Here is a 16,009-nt window from a genome sequence, read left to right as displayed (position 1 = left end):
CCTTGAATATTCTTCTCTTGCATGGGGCTGACATTTCATGGCACCTTCACAGCATATCGGAAGAGAAACAATTCAATCCGAGCTGCATAGTAGAAACAGTCTGAATTGTTTAAAACTATCCCGGTATTTTACTTCCTGATCATCTTAAAAATGGAGTATGTGTTTGTGTTGTTGAAATTGACACGAGATTTGCAGGAATCAATAAAGTGATTGACCCTTATGGGAGTAAGAACTATACAAAGTAAAGCTCACTTTCAGCTTTTGCAGTGCTTGTTGAACCAGATAACATTTGAGACCTCAAACAAAGGTGATTGTGAAGCACACATAAAAGCCCAGTTTCTCACAACTGCTCAATGAGAACCATTGCATTTGGTTTGGGTTTCTGCAGCTGACCTACATGCTCCTCTAATGGAATTAGTCCTGTGAACAGATGCTTCTGGAGAAGACTTGGCGGGGTTGTTTTTCTTGCCTTGCACAATGTCAGAATTTGAGAGAACCTTTGGAACCATTTTAAGTTTGATTTTCTTTTTCAGATGGTTTATGCTGCTATGCAGTACAACAGTAGCTTATGGTATTTGTCATTTTATCTTTAGGAAAAGACAAACAGAAAATGGAGACGTCAGGTAATGGATAAGTTATCTAACACTAACAGTCACCAATGTGGATGCCTAACACTGCACAGATTTGCCCTGGTAATGACTGCCCAAGAGATATCACCTCTTGCACAATTTTTGGGTCACTCCCTAGGGACAGTAGGGGAAAACATTCACTTCAATAATTTCACAGATGAGTGTTTGGATGAGAAGTGCCGATCAGTTTAATTTCCATGCCACTCCATCACTTAACTTGGCAGCGAGTACTGTGGTACTAAACTCAAGTGTGTTACTGACTGAGTGCACATGCACCACAATATAGTAATTTGATTATTGGGTACTGCATAATAAAGTGAGAATGTGAAGTAGTGTATTTAAATTGTTCTGCTGCATTTATATAAAATCTTTATGAACAGAACAAAATTTCAGCATTTCAGATACCATCAATGCAATGAAAACTGAGAAATGTTAGAAAGGTTATCACTTAGATTCTCTCTAAAGGTTTCTTTTTAAGGGCAGAATGGTTTGACCTTCAGGTATTTTTATGTTCTGGAGATGTCCCTAGCTAATGAGAATATTTTCATGTTGTTATTAAATGTTACCATTATGTTTATCTATCTTATTAGCTCTTATCCTTTTGAAGGGTGAGTTGCTGTGGTGAGAAAAAGAAGAATAAACACTCTCTAAATAATCAAAATAATAGAAGCCTCTGTTTTGAGGAAAATTAAACATAGTGATAGAGTCTGTCTTTCAAGCATGTGAAAGTATTTAGAGAGAGACAGCCAAATTATTAGTTTTCTATAAATTCATTGTAAAAACACCACTAGTTCCAGAAGTGGTTTATGCATATGTGAAATTAATTTCATTTATTGCTTGAAAGATGTAATCTCTTCGCTCAATATCCCCATTGCACAGATCTTACTGGCATTAAATTTTGGACTTTTTGTTACTGTTCCCAAAAATGAACCCCTTTTTCATTTTTATCTGACAAACATGCCCTATCTCATGGTTGATTGCCAGCATACATCCGATCTTCAAAAACATATTAGATGGGGGTTTTTTATGTGAACGAATAAGCTTAAATTTTAGAGATCTACTAGAAAAATCAATGTGACAATGAAACAGAAACTTCTCTTTCATGAGCAATCTTCAGTAAAATATCCCAGTTTAATAATATTCAGCTTTCAGGCAGGCATTGTCCATGACAGATGTTCTGTGTGGTTTTTACTATTGTTTATTTCTAAACTGTAACCCACTAGGGATTTTTGTTTGGATAAAATAGATTTTTCTCTTCAGCAGCTGGAAAGACAGGATATAGAAATAGAAAGCCCCCACTGAAATGTGTAGATTGCAGCTTTTAAACCAGTTACTTAAAACTTAGAAAGGCAATGTCTTGCCTTTGTATAAAGTTTATGTTAATTAGATTATTTCTATTTCTGCAGTACCCTATTTTCAAGGTGTTTGTTTTAAATGTTCACTTTTCAGCCATCTCCTTTTGAGCAATCAGCTCTGGATTTGGTTTTATTCTTAAACTGTAGAGTGAATTCATTGTCCTGAGTGAAGATTTTCCAGATTTGTGGTTTAGTTGATCCACAGTGACTGGAAAATATTTGTCCTACTCTTGGTCAGTCTTAAAACAATCTGTCATAAAATCATGTGTTTACTTTTCTCTCCCCCATGTCATAAATATATGTAAAGTCTACCTGCAGATCTACCTGATGGAGCAGGAACCCAGGATACCTGTATTAATTTGTATAAAAAATCCATAGCTGCCCCAACTTTGGAGATACCACCTGCACCAGAATTTCCATCCACACCTTTACCACCTTTGAGGTCTGCTCCCTGGTCATTCTTAAATCTGTTCAATAATTTTCAGCACTTAAGGTTCCCTACTTTAATGAGATAATTAATTCTGCATACTAACAGAAGAAAAAACCCTGCAGAATGCCTGCCCCTGTGGCTAATTTAGTCTGCTCAAAACTTATTGTTGTGATTGCTCTCTACCTTGTAGTTTACTTTTTTTGTGTATTAGAGTCTGGCAGGTGCTTCTCTTAAAGTAGAGCACTTTAAGACAACGTTTTCTAGATTTTTTTTCATATTACAAATGAATCACAGAAAGGATATGAAAAAATATTGAGAAATGTATAGTGTAATGTTCACAAAACTAACTCCACCAAAAAGCTGTAGCAAAAAGCATATAAAGCTTTGGCGTGAATCCTACTAGCACTTGTGTCACTTTCAGTATTTTCTAAAGTTGTTTTTTATCACATAATATAATCCCAAATGAATGTATTCCATCTTTGTAATGCCCAATACTACTTGGCTTTCTGAGTTTTAAAGCAGCAGGACACTCTCAGCCTTCACTGGAAGTGTGATACTTCTTAAGGGTGTTTTGCATCATTTTAACCTCTCAATTGTATTTTATTATAAATTTCATGGTCTTTTTAGAGTTTTTTTGGGGTTTCAGTTCTTTTTTCTTCTCAGTTTACTAACACTTTCATGCCCAGTGTTTCCTCTTCTGCATACTATCTTTCTGTGGATTAAAAATCTCCTTCTCTGTCTGTCTTCACTTGGGTTTTTTTACTGTGAATGGAGTGAAAACAATGCTAGACCAGAACCTGCAGCTGCTCTTTTGCCGGTAGCAGATTCCTGCCCTGGCAGTGTTCCCTTTCCCAGACTTTCTGAACATATTGCTGCTCCAGCTCCTGCGAGGTAAATTGATTCAGTTAACAATCTATCCTCTTCTTGCCTGGGTTTGTCTGTCTTGGAGGAGAGAGAGTTGTTTGTCATTCACTTAAAATAAACTTCATTAAGCTGCTGTGACTAGGGATTTTCCTGGAAATGGTAGGAGGGGGAAGGACAAAAATTAGATAAAAATGAGGAAATTCATGAACAGTCTTGTGGATACTAATTAAAACAAGCTACAATATTTAGTGTGTGTGTGTTGTCAGTGGGTGTCCCATATAACTTGGAGTAACTTTTTAGTTGTCTCAACTAGTTTTTAGTTTTTAGTAGTCTCAACTAGTCAAAAGTGAATATGAATTTAGAAATATAAAAGTAATTTTCTAAAATGTGGGTTATTTAATTTGTAACAAGAGTGTTGTGCTGTGATGCAATCAGAGAAAACGAGGAGATTATCTGGTAATTTCCTGTCACTGGCCCTGGCATTTACCATGGCAAATTGCTGGTGCTTTGGAGGTCATCAGTGAGTACTAGACAGCAACAGTAATTTTAGACAGAAGAGAGCATCGACAATACTTTGGAGGGTGATTGATTGTTACTGTTACTGAAGGTCAATAGCGATTTCTCATGGTTTATTTTACATTGTGCAGAAGTTTTTGAGTTCCAAGTAGCATGCACAAGCACCAAGTCATAACATGAAACAAAGCTGTTCCTGTAAAAATGAGAATTAAATGAACAGTGCCTGGTCCTGCCAGACCTTAGAACATTCATGCTTGAATAAAGCATACAAGAATACACTGTTGCCTACACCTGTGTGGGCTTTCTACTGTTGGAAAACTAATACTAAGACTTGGAATTGACCTTTTAAACCTTTAAAGCAGTGTTCTCAAATAGCTGAGAGAAGAGGAAATCTGACATCAAAATAGAAGTCTATTGTGGTGTCTTTTGAGGACATTTTTGTTGTCTGGGGGAAGCAGGTACGTTCATGAGCTAACATGAGCTTAGGCAGGATGGGATGGAGGCTGACGGGCTGGTGGGTCCTTTCATAGTGACATTTGGCTTGAGCCAATACACTAAAGAATATTTGGTTGTAATGTTTTCAGCAGCAAATTCTCATAGATCAACAAAGATGAAAAATACACACAGACAGGTGTATGACAATACTCCTGGTGATTTTATTTTTTTAGCAGAAAACGTGGGATGAAAAAGGCAGTGAAAAAAGTACTACTTCAGTAATTGATTTTCATGTCTACAAATGAAACTTCAGTATGATTACACCTACTTGCCCCATCCATGGATCTGTGCAAGGCCAGGTTGGATGGAGCTCTGAGCAAAGTCTAGTGAAGGCTGTCCCTGCCCAGAGCAGGAAGGTTGGAAGTAGCTGACCTTTAAGGTCCCTTCCAATCCAGGCCATTTTATGATTCTGCTGACCTGTAGATGCCTTGCAGATACCACTGCAGCTACTGTGTTCTGAGTAACAAGGAGTCTTGTCTAAATCCTAGCTCTGCATCTGAATCTGGGCAAAAGAAGTTTAAATCTAGTATTACTCAAGACCTATGTCTCTAAATGTTGTTATATAGCAAAATTAACCTAGCAAGAGGGCAGCTTTAAAATGCAAAATCTGAAAAGCAGCTATGTTTTGACCATTGGTTCAGGATGAGAGCCAAAGTATTTTTACAAATACAAGAGTAGATGGTAAGAATTTTGTGCTCAAGAAGGCCAGAAATTGGAGCAGTTTCTGCAGAGCTGGAGAGGGAGGGTTTAGCATTGGGTGTGGGAAGGAGAACAAATTGTTTGATGCAGCTGTGTAGTCTGGATTCTCCACTGAACTGAGAGGTCATCAGTGTAGCAGTTACAGTTGATGTTGATATTTTGTTACTGAGAAGATGCTGCTGCTTTTATAGTGCTCTTTTGAGTGGCAAGTACAGCAAATCTGGTCTTCAAATCCCTTTTTTAGTAAAATGGCAGCTATTGGAAAGCTGCATAGAGCAATTCATGAGTGCCATGTCAGGCTTTTAGTAAAGCAAAACCAGGCCATCCAAGGGTGAGTAGACTTGCTTTTTCTTCTGAAGCCTTGAATTTGTTGTCAAGGACTGGCCTAGGTCCTTTTCCGAATGGGCTCCATCTTTTCTTGGCTGAAGCTCTGTAAATTGTATCAGCTGCTACTTAACCACCAAGAAGGAGAAAGCTTGCTGTGAAATGTGTGGAGGATCTGGATTTGATTTCTAGATTAAAGTTAAGTCTAACTTATAAGTTAGACTTCATAATGCTTTTTTATTGTAGTTTTAGTTCTTTATTGAGTCTTAAATAGTCTGTATAACCAACTACTGTAAGTTATAGTGTATTATTACCCTATTTCATATATGCAATGTCCTCCTGTAAGTTAAACTGTAAAATATTGACAGCCTTTCCAGAAAGTTGCAAAAAGTCATCATAAGAAGTAATCCTGGATAGCGTTAGACCATGTGAACCACAGAATCTGGCGCTTCCAGAGAAAGTGTATAACTAATATAAAACAGATGTGATGCCAGCAGGTCTTTAGATTTTATTTTATAGACATGCCTTTTACAGTCATGCAGACCTACTTTTATATTTTCTTTTATTGGAATTGTTCCTGATATAAATACAAAGACTTAGTACTAAGTAATAATAGGTATTAGTCCTGATTTTTGTTGTGTACTTTCTCATAAGTGGACAGCCAGGAGCATTCTCTGCAGAAATTGTAGTGTAGGAGAAGAGGAGGTCTCAGGCTGACTGTACTAAAACTGTCAGAGTTTTTATGGTTGTATCGGTGTGATGACAAGCAAGAGGAAGTAAAATATATGGGAGAAATATTGCTCTCTTGTGGTGAATGCTACTTTTCCTTCTGCTTTCTATTATTATATTGAACTTTTGTTTGAGAACCTTTTGGAAGTCTTTGGCAAGTGTACACCTCATCTTCCCTTCAATCGTTCAGGTTTTAAATGCCAGCAGCCGAGTAGCCTCAGTGTCTGAAGTGTCATCTCCTGACACTAGGTAGTTTCTTTTATACTGATTGTGCTCTTCTTCTAGGTTATTATCTTTTAAGTAACTAGCCAAATAGTTTGGGTTTATGGTTAAACAAGCACTCAAGCTTTAGCTGTAAAAATGCCTCCAAAAATTGTTTTCAGCATGGTGTGATTCCCAGGGCATGAGTATTTGGTTCCTACAGAAGGAGGCAAAAAAGGCCTCATCTGCTACTCACTTATTCTTCTTACAAAAGATGCAAGAATACCAGCTAGAAAGAGTTGGCCATTGCTATTTTGTACTTTTAATCAAATGAGAAATTTCTTCTCTGTATATTGTCTCATTATAATTACTCATGAAATTAACATCAACTAGGAAGATAACCGTGCCTGCTCCAGATGCAGCAAGCTCTTTGCCGGCAGATGAAACACCTCCTGTCCCCAAGATGTGTGCTGTGGCCACACAGACCACCGAGTTCCCCCTGCCTGCTGACCCAGCTGGGGGGCTGCCTTCTCCAGCCCTACATGTGGGAACAGCCCTCGGGCTGCCTGCTGCCCTTGCCAGGTACATCCGAGCCAGCTGTGTTAGAAAGGTGCAGTCAGAAACTGTAATTTTGCACACATTGAATCACAGAGTGGGTTGGTTTGGAAGGGATCTTAAGGATCATTTAATTCAAATGCTCCTGCCATGGGCAGGGACACCTCCTACTAGTCTAGATTGCTCAGGGGCCCATCCGACCTGGAGGTGAACATTTCCAGGTTTGGGGCGTCCATAGTTTCTCTGGGCAACGTTTTCCAGTGCCTCACCATCCTCATAGTAAAGAATTCCTTCCTAATACCTAATCTAAGTCTCTCCTCTTTAGGTTTAAAGCCTTACAGTTTCACCTGATTTTTTTTTGATGATGATGCTGTCCAGATGGAGCAGCTTAAAGATTTCCTGACCCTCATAGTGCTGTGGCAATTTATATAGTAATTAGAAATTCAAGTAGGTTTTAGGCAAAAAGTTCTAAAAATAATTAAAAAATTAAACCAGCCTTTAGATGGAGGAGGAAAAGCAGTCATGGGTAGGGGATTCAGTTGGGTTTTGTTGGTAGAAGTTGGTGACATGAGGAGAATATACTCTTGCTACAAAATGTGTGTTTTTAAATTGTCTAGTAGCCCAAAGTTTTTAAAGGAGACGACTACAAGCTTTAACTTGTGTAGTGATGGGACATCCAGAATATAAGTCTTTACCAATAGGGAGAGAAAGTGAGAAAGAATAATTAACACTACCTGAAAAAAACATACCCCTTTTGTTTGTTTGTTTATGGGTAAGGATAGCTTTAGGGAAAAAAATTTGAATGAACTCCTGAGCTTTATTTAGTATTGCGAGAGGTGTAATAAGTGTTTGATTAATGACTTCTCTTCTCTTGCTGCTTTTGGGCAGGCATGAAGCATCTCTGCCTACTTGTGAAACAAATTCTTTCAATAAAATCTCAAGCTTTCAGTCTAAATCATCTCTAAGTCATACAAGGTAAATATTTTAAGGTATATCTACAGCAGGCTGCTAGATGTAAGCAAGGTATTCAGGCACTGGTTTTGCATTTAAATCTGGAAAATGGTATATAGTTCTGTAGGTATTTAAAGCGTTCTGTCCACCTGTGTAGTTATTTTAAAAAATACACAGCAATTTAGTGGATAATCTTGAAATTTTAAAATAAGAGCCCAAGTTAGATGTTAGAAATTGTTGGAGTTATTTTGGAGCCAGTGTGGGTTTTTCACTTTTTTTTTTTTTCCCCTGTTCGAATCCATTTCCACCTGTAAAATAAGTAGAGAGAATGAAAAGGGGCTTACTTCCTGAATTTGGAAGGGGTGGACCTGCAGAGTTATATCACTGAATATTCCAGTTTTCTGTGTTTACTGTTTATTATGAAAAAGAGGACAAGGTAAATGATCTTCATGGCTAATTCTGTCCATACCACGGAGACTTAAATGGATCCGTGTGGAGAGTTCTGGGCCCTGGTTCAGTGGGAATGACCAAGGCATGCAAGGCAGAGTCTGTGATGAGGAATTCAAAGGCGAACAGATGCTAAATGCTCACTTGATGAGGGAATAGTTTTATTTGTGTGTGAAATCCAAATTGCTGTTCTCTATATTAGTGTTCAAGTTGCTCACACATTGCCTGATGTCTCTGTGAGCTGGAAACTTCCATAACTCTCCAGTGGTTAATGTGGTCTGGTGTTGTACTGTATCTCTGTCAATCTTTCCTACTTTCTCTGTTTTCTCCTGCATTGGCTCAAAGCTTCTGCGCTGCAAAAGTAATGCTGGAAGAGCCTTCGGGAAATCTGCCGATCCTTGGACCCTCTCCTCCTCCAGCTCTTTCTCCTTTCGAGCAGAGATCAAAAATTAAGAGCATGGCTGCTGCTGCAGTGTCTGCTGCTATTGCTGCCCGGGCCAGGTAGACATCAACTTCAAAAAGAAAGGTTTATAGGTTGTTTTAAGGAGGTTGCAGTTCGCACAAGAATAATTGGTCCCTGGCAGGGTTGTGAAATCAGTTGGCTCTGTCACAATACTGGGCAAGTTGTAAGAATATGTCCACAGCTCCCATGCCCTATTCATAGTTTAGCTGTTCTGAACCTTGGTGAGTAATTCTACCATTCTGTTCCTCATGATACCTGTTTTACAGTTCAGTTAGTAAATTAACTGTAAATAACATTTGTGTTACGTGAGTGACAAAGAATAATCTGTAACTTTGAGGAACTTTCTGATGCTTGAAAACAATAGCTTGCTGAGTTCCATCTAAATCTTTACTGTATTGCTTTTTATAAAGGCTTGCTTAGAGCAAACATTTTGACAAGTTTTTCAATCATCCATTTATATCAGTAAAATACTTTTTAATAGGCAACAATACCCATATTTTGGTATTTCTAAATTACATACATGTTCTAAGGTGCTAATAAATTATGTACATTAAAAAGCATACACAAAATCAGAAAACTAAAGAAGATGAAAATTTTTTCTCATTGCTTTTTATTTTACTTTATTAATGGTAAAAATATATGAAGAACATGCCTCTCACACCTTAGTGGATTGTCTTGTGCCTCACCTGAATTGTGCAGCCTCTACTTTGTAGGCTGCCAGTTCAGACATAATTCCTGCATCAGTTTTCCTGGGTTCACTTTCTCCAAATAGACTTTACATAAGGGCTTTTGGGTTGTCCGTGGTCCCAGACATCCTGAACTTCGTGTGGTCACCTCATTTGTGGGGTCTTTTTACACACTTGCTAGACTGTACGAGCCTAGTGCCTACCGCTCGCTGCTGGATGCCCTGCTCATCACGCCTGTCGCAAAGCCTCCTCTGCCGGCCAGTTTGCCCTCCAGGAAGTCCACAAGTGCTCTGGAGTTGCCAAAGAGCAAGAGGTATCGTCCAGTTGTGGTGTGTGGTTGACACTTAGGACTCACAGGGAACTGGCTACTCCTGCAAAGCACATTTCTGTTGTCTGCATGCTTGTGCCTGTCCTGGTCTTTGCCATGAGGTCACCAGCTCCAAACCCTGCTGGTTTCATCTCTTTGCACACCTGGACTAATGTGTGCACCCTGGACCTGCTGATGGTGTTTGTGCAAGTCCACCATACTAAAGCAGAGGTTTCCTTTCCTCACTGGCTTCAATTGCCTTCTAATATGCATGGTGGTGCTTGTGTTGTGTCATGAGCCTCTGAGGGAGGCAGTGTCACTCTACAGAGACAGCCAGAGAAGAAACAAGAGATCCTGGCTTGAAACTTCTTTGTGGGTGAATTATTTGCCACAGTTCCTTGAGCAACTAAGCGTCACGTTAGGTTATTTTTCTAAAGCTCACTTTGAATGTATAAAATCAAATAACTAGCATGCAGGCCAGCAAATGACTGTTTTAAAAATTGTTTGCTGTCTAGGCCCTTTGTTCCAGTGCTGATTCTGTTCAGTGCACAGGACTGTTTGTTCTCCTTTCCTGACCACAGCGATGTTAACGCTTACTTCAGCGGAAAGCTGCTTTTATGACTTCAACTGCACAGGCAGGAGTCTGCTTGATTATTTTACAGGGCAGAGTGTATTAAATTGTGCTAAGGAAGAAATAATCTGTGAGTTTTCTTTACATTAATGAAAACTTTCTCCTTCCTGCATCTGTAACTGGCTTTCTGTTTGTCCTCTGTTTGCTCAGCGTATGGGGGAAACTCTCCTGGCATTGAAGATTTATTTTTGGAGATGCATTCGGTGTTTGGGTTCCCAGAGTGTCTCCATTCAATTGCTGTCCCTTACAAGCAAATGGGGCTGTGTGTTGGAAAAGACAGGAAACAATAGAGAACTGTTTTTATTCTTCCACAACTGAAGTCCAGTTTTGGAGGGGCTTTATCTGTGTTTCTCTTCCAGCTGATAGAGCTGGAGAGAGATGTGCCAGGGAGTCAGAAGGTACACTGGGAGTACAAAGGCCATATAAGCCTGCCCAAAAGACCATGTCAGTATTGGATATATAGCAAGAATGAGGTTGAATGGCTTGAAACAAACATGCATGGATTTTTAGGGAGTTTTAAAGGTAACCTTTATACTTGTGAAAAGTGAGTTTTCTCTTAGGCCGTTGCAATTGCCAGGTTATCCTCGTTATTCAGGCTACTGCTACAAGGCTGTGGCATAAGGTGATAAAGGAAGCAGATGATTTTCAGGCTGTTAGGGACATCCCAAACAGGATATGACCTAAAATCTGGGACACATGATGTCGGAGTACTGTTGGTTTGAGAACACTTTGCATAAAACTGCATTTTAAAAAGGATTTTTGCAGGAATAGCCAGTGTTGTCCTGAAGACAGCATACAACAAATGAGGGTAATGGTTCCTGGTTTCCTTGTTAACATCCTTAGTCCTGGGCTGCTGCATTGGTAATGTTTCCAAAGAAGGAAGGGTAACCAGTAGGTGGAGCTGAAGAATGAAGCATTGTGCTGTGTTGTCCTGTTGAATAAAGGACCACAGTCTTTGCTGTATGGCTTGAGAAACATGTAGGAAAAGAAGATAAATGTAGTGTCAGCAACTACATATTGCTACTGAATTTCAGCAAAGATTAAGCAAAACTAGTAAATTATGTCAGGAAAAAAATAATAGATTTGAGAAAAATGTACCCATTGAGTGTGAAACTAGATATTAAAATGTCTTTGCATTAAAATCCATCTAGTGACGTACTGTGATATGCAAATGAATGTAATGCAGAAAAGTTGTTTTAAATGGCAGCTGACTTCATTCCACAATAAAATAGTTGATAAGAAAGGAGAGCTGAAATCTTATGTTCCATAACTAAAGAGAAAAGTGTATGCAAAAACAGAATGCAGTAGACTAACTAGTTCAAATAGAACTACGTCTGTTTGGCTCAAACAAGAAAGCCAAGTAATAAACTGCTTTGGAGTCTTCTGGCTCTTTTATACCTTTCATAACTTTAATGAAAAGTTAATGAATCTATTTTACCAAGGTAGGTTAGGCTTCTTTGCATTACCTCTGGGGACAAACTCAGGAAGGTTATAGCTATAACAAAAGCAGGGTGTTGATTCTCTTCTGCAGTAAGGTTCCTCCAGATATATTTCTCTTTTATCCCTCTCACTTCACTGCCTCTGCTCCAAAAAGCTGGCTGTCTTAAACTGTTCTGTACTGGGTTGCTGCCAGAGTGCTTGACCTTTTTCTAACTTAGTAACTGGCCTGAAGTGGTGATGAGCATCCACACATTTTCTTCCCCACCAGACTCCTCTGTAATGGGCTTTTTTTGGGGTGTATAACAGATATGCAGTCTTGCACTAAGCTAAGTGTTTCATTCTAATGGCAACAGGGATGGCCTTGAGTTTATGGGGCTTGCGTGTTTTCTAACAAGCGGCACATATGCAGCACAGGAAATGATGTATTTAATGTCTTGCATGACCAAGAATTGGAGCTCTGCCTTAAAATTAAATCTCAAGGCAGAAACACTGGGAAATTTTGGGAAACGCTAGCAAGAATGGGTGTTGACAGCCCTTTTGTTTTTGGCATGGTTTTTGGTTTATCTTCCTCTTACTTTGCTACATTCAATTCCTTTAAAAAATGGTAGTCTTATCTTGTGAGATGAGCATTGGTGTTAACTCTCAGAGAATACATACTCTGAAAGGTGCTCTGAGTTATTTTTGTATACAGAGCACTGCTTACAGAGGAGTTACATACTCCCTCCCTGTAATATGATACAGAAATACCCAGATGATTCTCTCTGCTCTTTCTTTCTATTACTTTATTTTGCTTTTCTTTCTAGCAAGATACTGGAGCACTGTTGGGTTAAGACAAAATGTAAACACTGGGCTTGTAGTAGGGATAAGGTCAGCACTCAGTGCTTCTTGGCTTCTGTTTCTCTATTGTTACACCAGAAAACCCTTGCAAAAAGCCATCTGTATTTCCCTTGTTCATGTAGTTTTGTTGTCATTCTCATACCTACCTTTTTCTCGTTTCCTACATATATATTTTCAGCTATTGTGTATTTTGATACTGGACAAAATATAGCACATGATTTGTATGACAAACGAGATTTGAGATCCAAATCACAGAATTCCTGCCTATCTGGAGAAAGCATTTACAAACTGTCCCTTAGATACTACATGATCTGTCCTGTCAGAAGATTACCTCACACCACAGGGGACTTGTGCCTTATTTCCACAGTTGTTCTGGACCACAAAGCAAGTTAGTTTAACAATATACTTAAACCATCATTTATAGCCACAGAGCTATTGGTAAAATACTGATGTACCAGACTGAGCTCAGGACTCAACTGATAATTTTTACATATGGATAGCCAATATCTTGGGCTTGAATGAGGAGAAAGTCCAGCCAAATCTCGTGAATCTGCTTGAGAAGGTCCAAACGACTTGGCCCTTGTTATCCCATTAGTGCTCTTAGAAGTTACATGACAGCAAACTCAATTCCTTTTCAGTTACTTAGGAGGTCCTTCTTTGGCTGATAACAACATCCCAGTTATTAGCTTCTTTAAAGTTTGTGTGAAGAAATTCTGGACAGCATTGTGTAGGGGTTGCCATAGAAGGATGGAGGGAGGTTTAAGCATCTATAGCTCCAGACCATGTGTTTTTCTTCTCTGTTTTTTTTTTTGTTTGTTTGTTTTCTTGGGGTTCTGTTGGTTGGTTGGCTTTTTTGGGTGTTTTTGGTTTATTGGGGTTTTGTTTGGTTAGTTTTTTGTGGGGTTTTTTTGTTTGGTTTTTTGGTTTTTTTTTTTTGCGGGTTTGGGGTTTTTGAGGGAGAAAGAAGCGTCAAAACCTCTAAATACATTCAGAAGGATTTTCCAGGGCAAATTTCTTAAAATGGCTCTGAAATGTATTCAGCCTGGTCTCTGGAAAACTGGTGCTTATATCAAGTGTGACTTGGACCCCCTTCCTCCCTCACAGGAGGAGAAATTACTACTTGCTTTTTCTAGTTTTTTTTTTTTCCCCATTTCCATGGTGCTTTTGTTGACCAGGAGACAGGGTAAGTCTGAGGAGCCTTTTGTGGGCTCTGAATAAAGTTTGCACTGGCACTGGAGCCTTGTGTGTCCCCCTCAAGCCTCCTGACTGGCTCCCCAGAAATTTGTTTGTTTTCCATACACACACTTTGATAAAATAAGGCTGCGCTATGTGGTAGGAGCTGTTCTCCATGGAATTTCGGGTGTGTCTGTTAAGTATAAGCTAGCATATGTAAAGAATAGAGAGGTGTCTTTGGCTTGCTTCTTTGCCAGATATTTTTCTTGGGCTGTTTTTGCAATCTGTTTCCCTTGCAACACACTTCCAGAATTATTTTGATTAATCTTCCCATAGCTTATTAATCTAACTTCTCATGGGTTTTCAGGGCACAAGACTGAGTCTGACAGACTCATGTTTCACCATTCCTTCGTTCTTGCAATCTTAAAACTCCTTGCCCAAAGGTTGACAGCAGAACATTCGCAGCTTGCAGGAAAAGTTGGCTTGCAGGGATGAGCCTCATGTTTGCATTAATTTTAATGTTGGAAAACTTTGATTTTTGCTGTAAGTATTCATCAGGTGGAGAAGGATGAGTTTAAGAGTTATAGAACAGAGTTAAAATGTTAATGCTAGAGGCAGAAGGTAGGTGTGTCATTAATAATATTACAAGTGTTCTGACATGGAAATGTTCTTGACCTGAAGCTGACTTGTGAGTGTCAGCTGGGAAGTCTGAGAAAGTACTCACACAGAGCTTGGTAAATACATAAGATTTATCATTCCTCCCTCAGCTTCCCAGTGGTGACACTGAAAAGCAGGTGGGAGCTCTCTTCCATAATATATTTATTTTCTTAAATTTCAGTATATTTGTTTTTTGTGTCTTCAAATCCTGTATTTTCTAGATGGTGAAACTTGGTTCATCATTGTACACCCTTGTGAGTTGCAAAATATTAGTGGGCCTAATTGTGGGCATTGTAGAGCCACTTGTAGAAGATAAGTGTGCTTCTGGAAAGATCCATCACTGTATTTGCAAAGCTGGATAACAATAACTAGAGTTTGAGTGTTTTTCAGTGTAGAAAAACAAGTAAAGTGTTGAGGGATTAACTTTGCAACATGAATTAGAAATTCACTATTTAAAAGGTTGAACCTCTTATGAGGGAGACACTGCTGAGGGTGCAGTGCATCTTTGAAAGTGAGACAAAGATGGATCTGTCTTTCTGCAGAGAACACTGCATGTGCACTTGCAGCCAACTGATTGGAGGCTATAATTCCAGAAAAATGGTGCATTATTTCATGCAGCCTCTCATAGGTGGGCACTATTGCACAGTAGAGACTTGCCAAGCTGCAGTAGCAGCCTGCCTGTTAAATTAACAGTCTGAGCTAGTGGCTTGGGTTTATCCAGTTTTTGCTTTGAAGAATCAGACATGCAATGCAAAGGGTGTCCAAGACCTATCAGAAGTTTTGCCCTGAGACCAGTAACATCCTTTCTGTCCGAGTGACGGCTTCAGGCTTTTCCTTTAGGAAGCTTCTTGCTTGAGGCTCCTGGCACGTAAACTTCCAGAGGTGGTAAAAAAAAAATTAGAGGTAGTTTATACCTGGGTTTATAATTGTCTCTTAGTTTGGGCTCATTAGGGTTTCACCTTATTTCTAAATGAAAGCCTGAGTGTCTCCAACATTCTGATGCTTCAGGAACTGCCATGCCATGTCATTCACAAGCCTTAGAATTTGACCACAAAAATGGCAACAGTAGAATTTTCAATCAGCATTGCAATGAGCCTTGTGGGCTTCCCTCAGAGTCTGCTTCCTTGCCGTCTTCTCCCTGGAGAAGACGGCATTTTTGCCTGTCTGAAATCCGTTTTTGCTTGTCGAGTAACCTCTGCTTGTAAAAGATAGCTGCTGAGTTAGCAGGATTTTCTTATTTCTGACTGATGATTTGTGTTATTTATGACTAATATATTCCAGACAAAGGCAGTGAAGAGGTGCTAGATTTGAAAAGTTATTTGACAAGCAGTAATGACCCTCTTGGATGGAGAAGGAGGAAACTTTCTTTTTTTAGCACCAACAGTGCTAACAAGGAATTCTTAAAGTTGCAGTGGGGCTCTGGCCTGAAATGGGTTTGATGGGTTACATGTCAAATATATTCAACAGTAGAGAAGGACATTTCTGTAACAATGAAATTGCAGACATGCACTTTTTTCATTGTGTAAGCCAATCCTAAAGTACCTTGTCATTTTCAGCCACTGCTGCTACTTCACATCAGAGGGTACTTACCTATCCTTTTTCTTTCAGTCTGCATTAGCA

General features: G+C 39.2%; 2 protein-coding genes across 3 annotated transcripts in view; both read left to right on the top strand.

The window, feature by feature from the left end:
* Positions 1-6,627, top strand: part of PDLIM5 (PDZ and LIM domain 5) — an 86,930-nt gene extending 80,303 nt beyond the window's left edge. The window contains exons 9-11 of one of the 2 annotated variants that reach the window (XM_038136546.1): positions 594-623; positions 2,292-2,426; positions 3,189-6,627. In XM_038136546.1, coding sequence (XP_037992474.1) covers positions 594-623; positions 2,292-2,426; positions 3,189-3,309 — 286 coding nt within the window. In that variant the 3' untranslated portion in view covers positions 3,310-6,627. Of the gene's footprint in view, positions 1-593; positions 624-2,291; positions 2,648-3,188 lie in introns of those variants that run through there. The other variant, XM_038136547.1, reaches the window with a different exon arrangement.
* LOC119700863 (PDZ and LIM domain protein 5-like) overlaps positions 3,169-16,009 on the top strand; it is a 42,735-nt gene continuing 29,894 nt past the window's right edge. Inside the window, exons 1-5 of the mRNA XM_038136545.1 lie at positions 3,169-3,305; positions 6,636-6,824; positions 7,686-7,772; positions 8,541-8,696; positions 9,526-9,657. Coding sequence (XP_037992473.1) covers positions 6,706-6,824; positions 7,686-7,772; positions 8,541-8,696; positions 9,526-9,657 — 494 coding nt within the window. The 5' untranslated portion in view covers positions 3,169-3,305; positions 6,636-6,705. The remainder of the gene's footprint in view (positions 3,306-6,635; positions 6,825-7,685; positions 7,773-8,540; positions 8,697-9,525; positions 9,658-16,009) is intronic.

The sequence above is a fragment of the Motacilla alba genome, chromosome 4 (genome assembly GCF_015832195.1).
Source record: "Motacilla alba alba isolate MOTALB_02 chromosome 4, Motacilla_alba_V1.0_pri, whole genome shotgun sequence".
In the NCBI taxonomy this organism is placed as follows: domain Eukaryota; kingdom Metazoa; phylum Chordata; class Aves; order Passeriformes; family Motacillidae; genus Motacilla; species Motacilla alba.
This window is presented reverse-complemented; position numbering and strand designations above follow the sequence as displayed.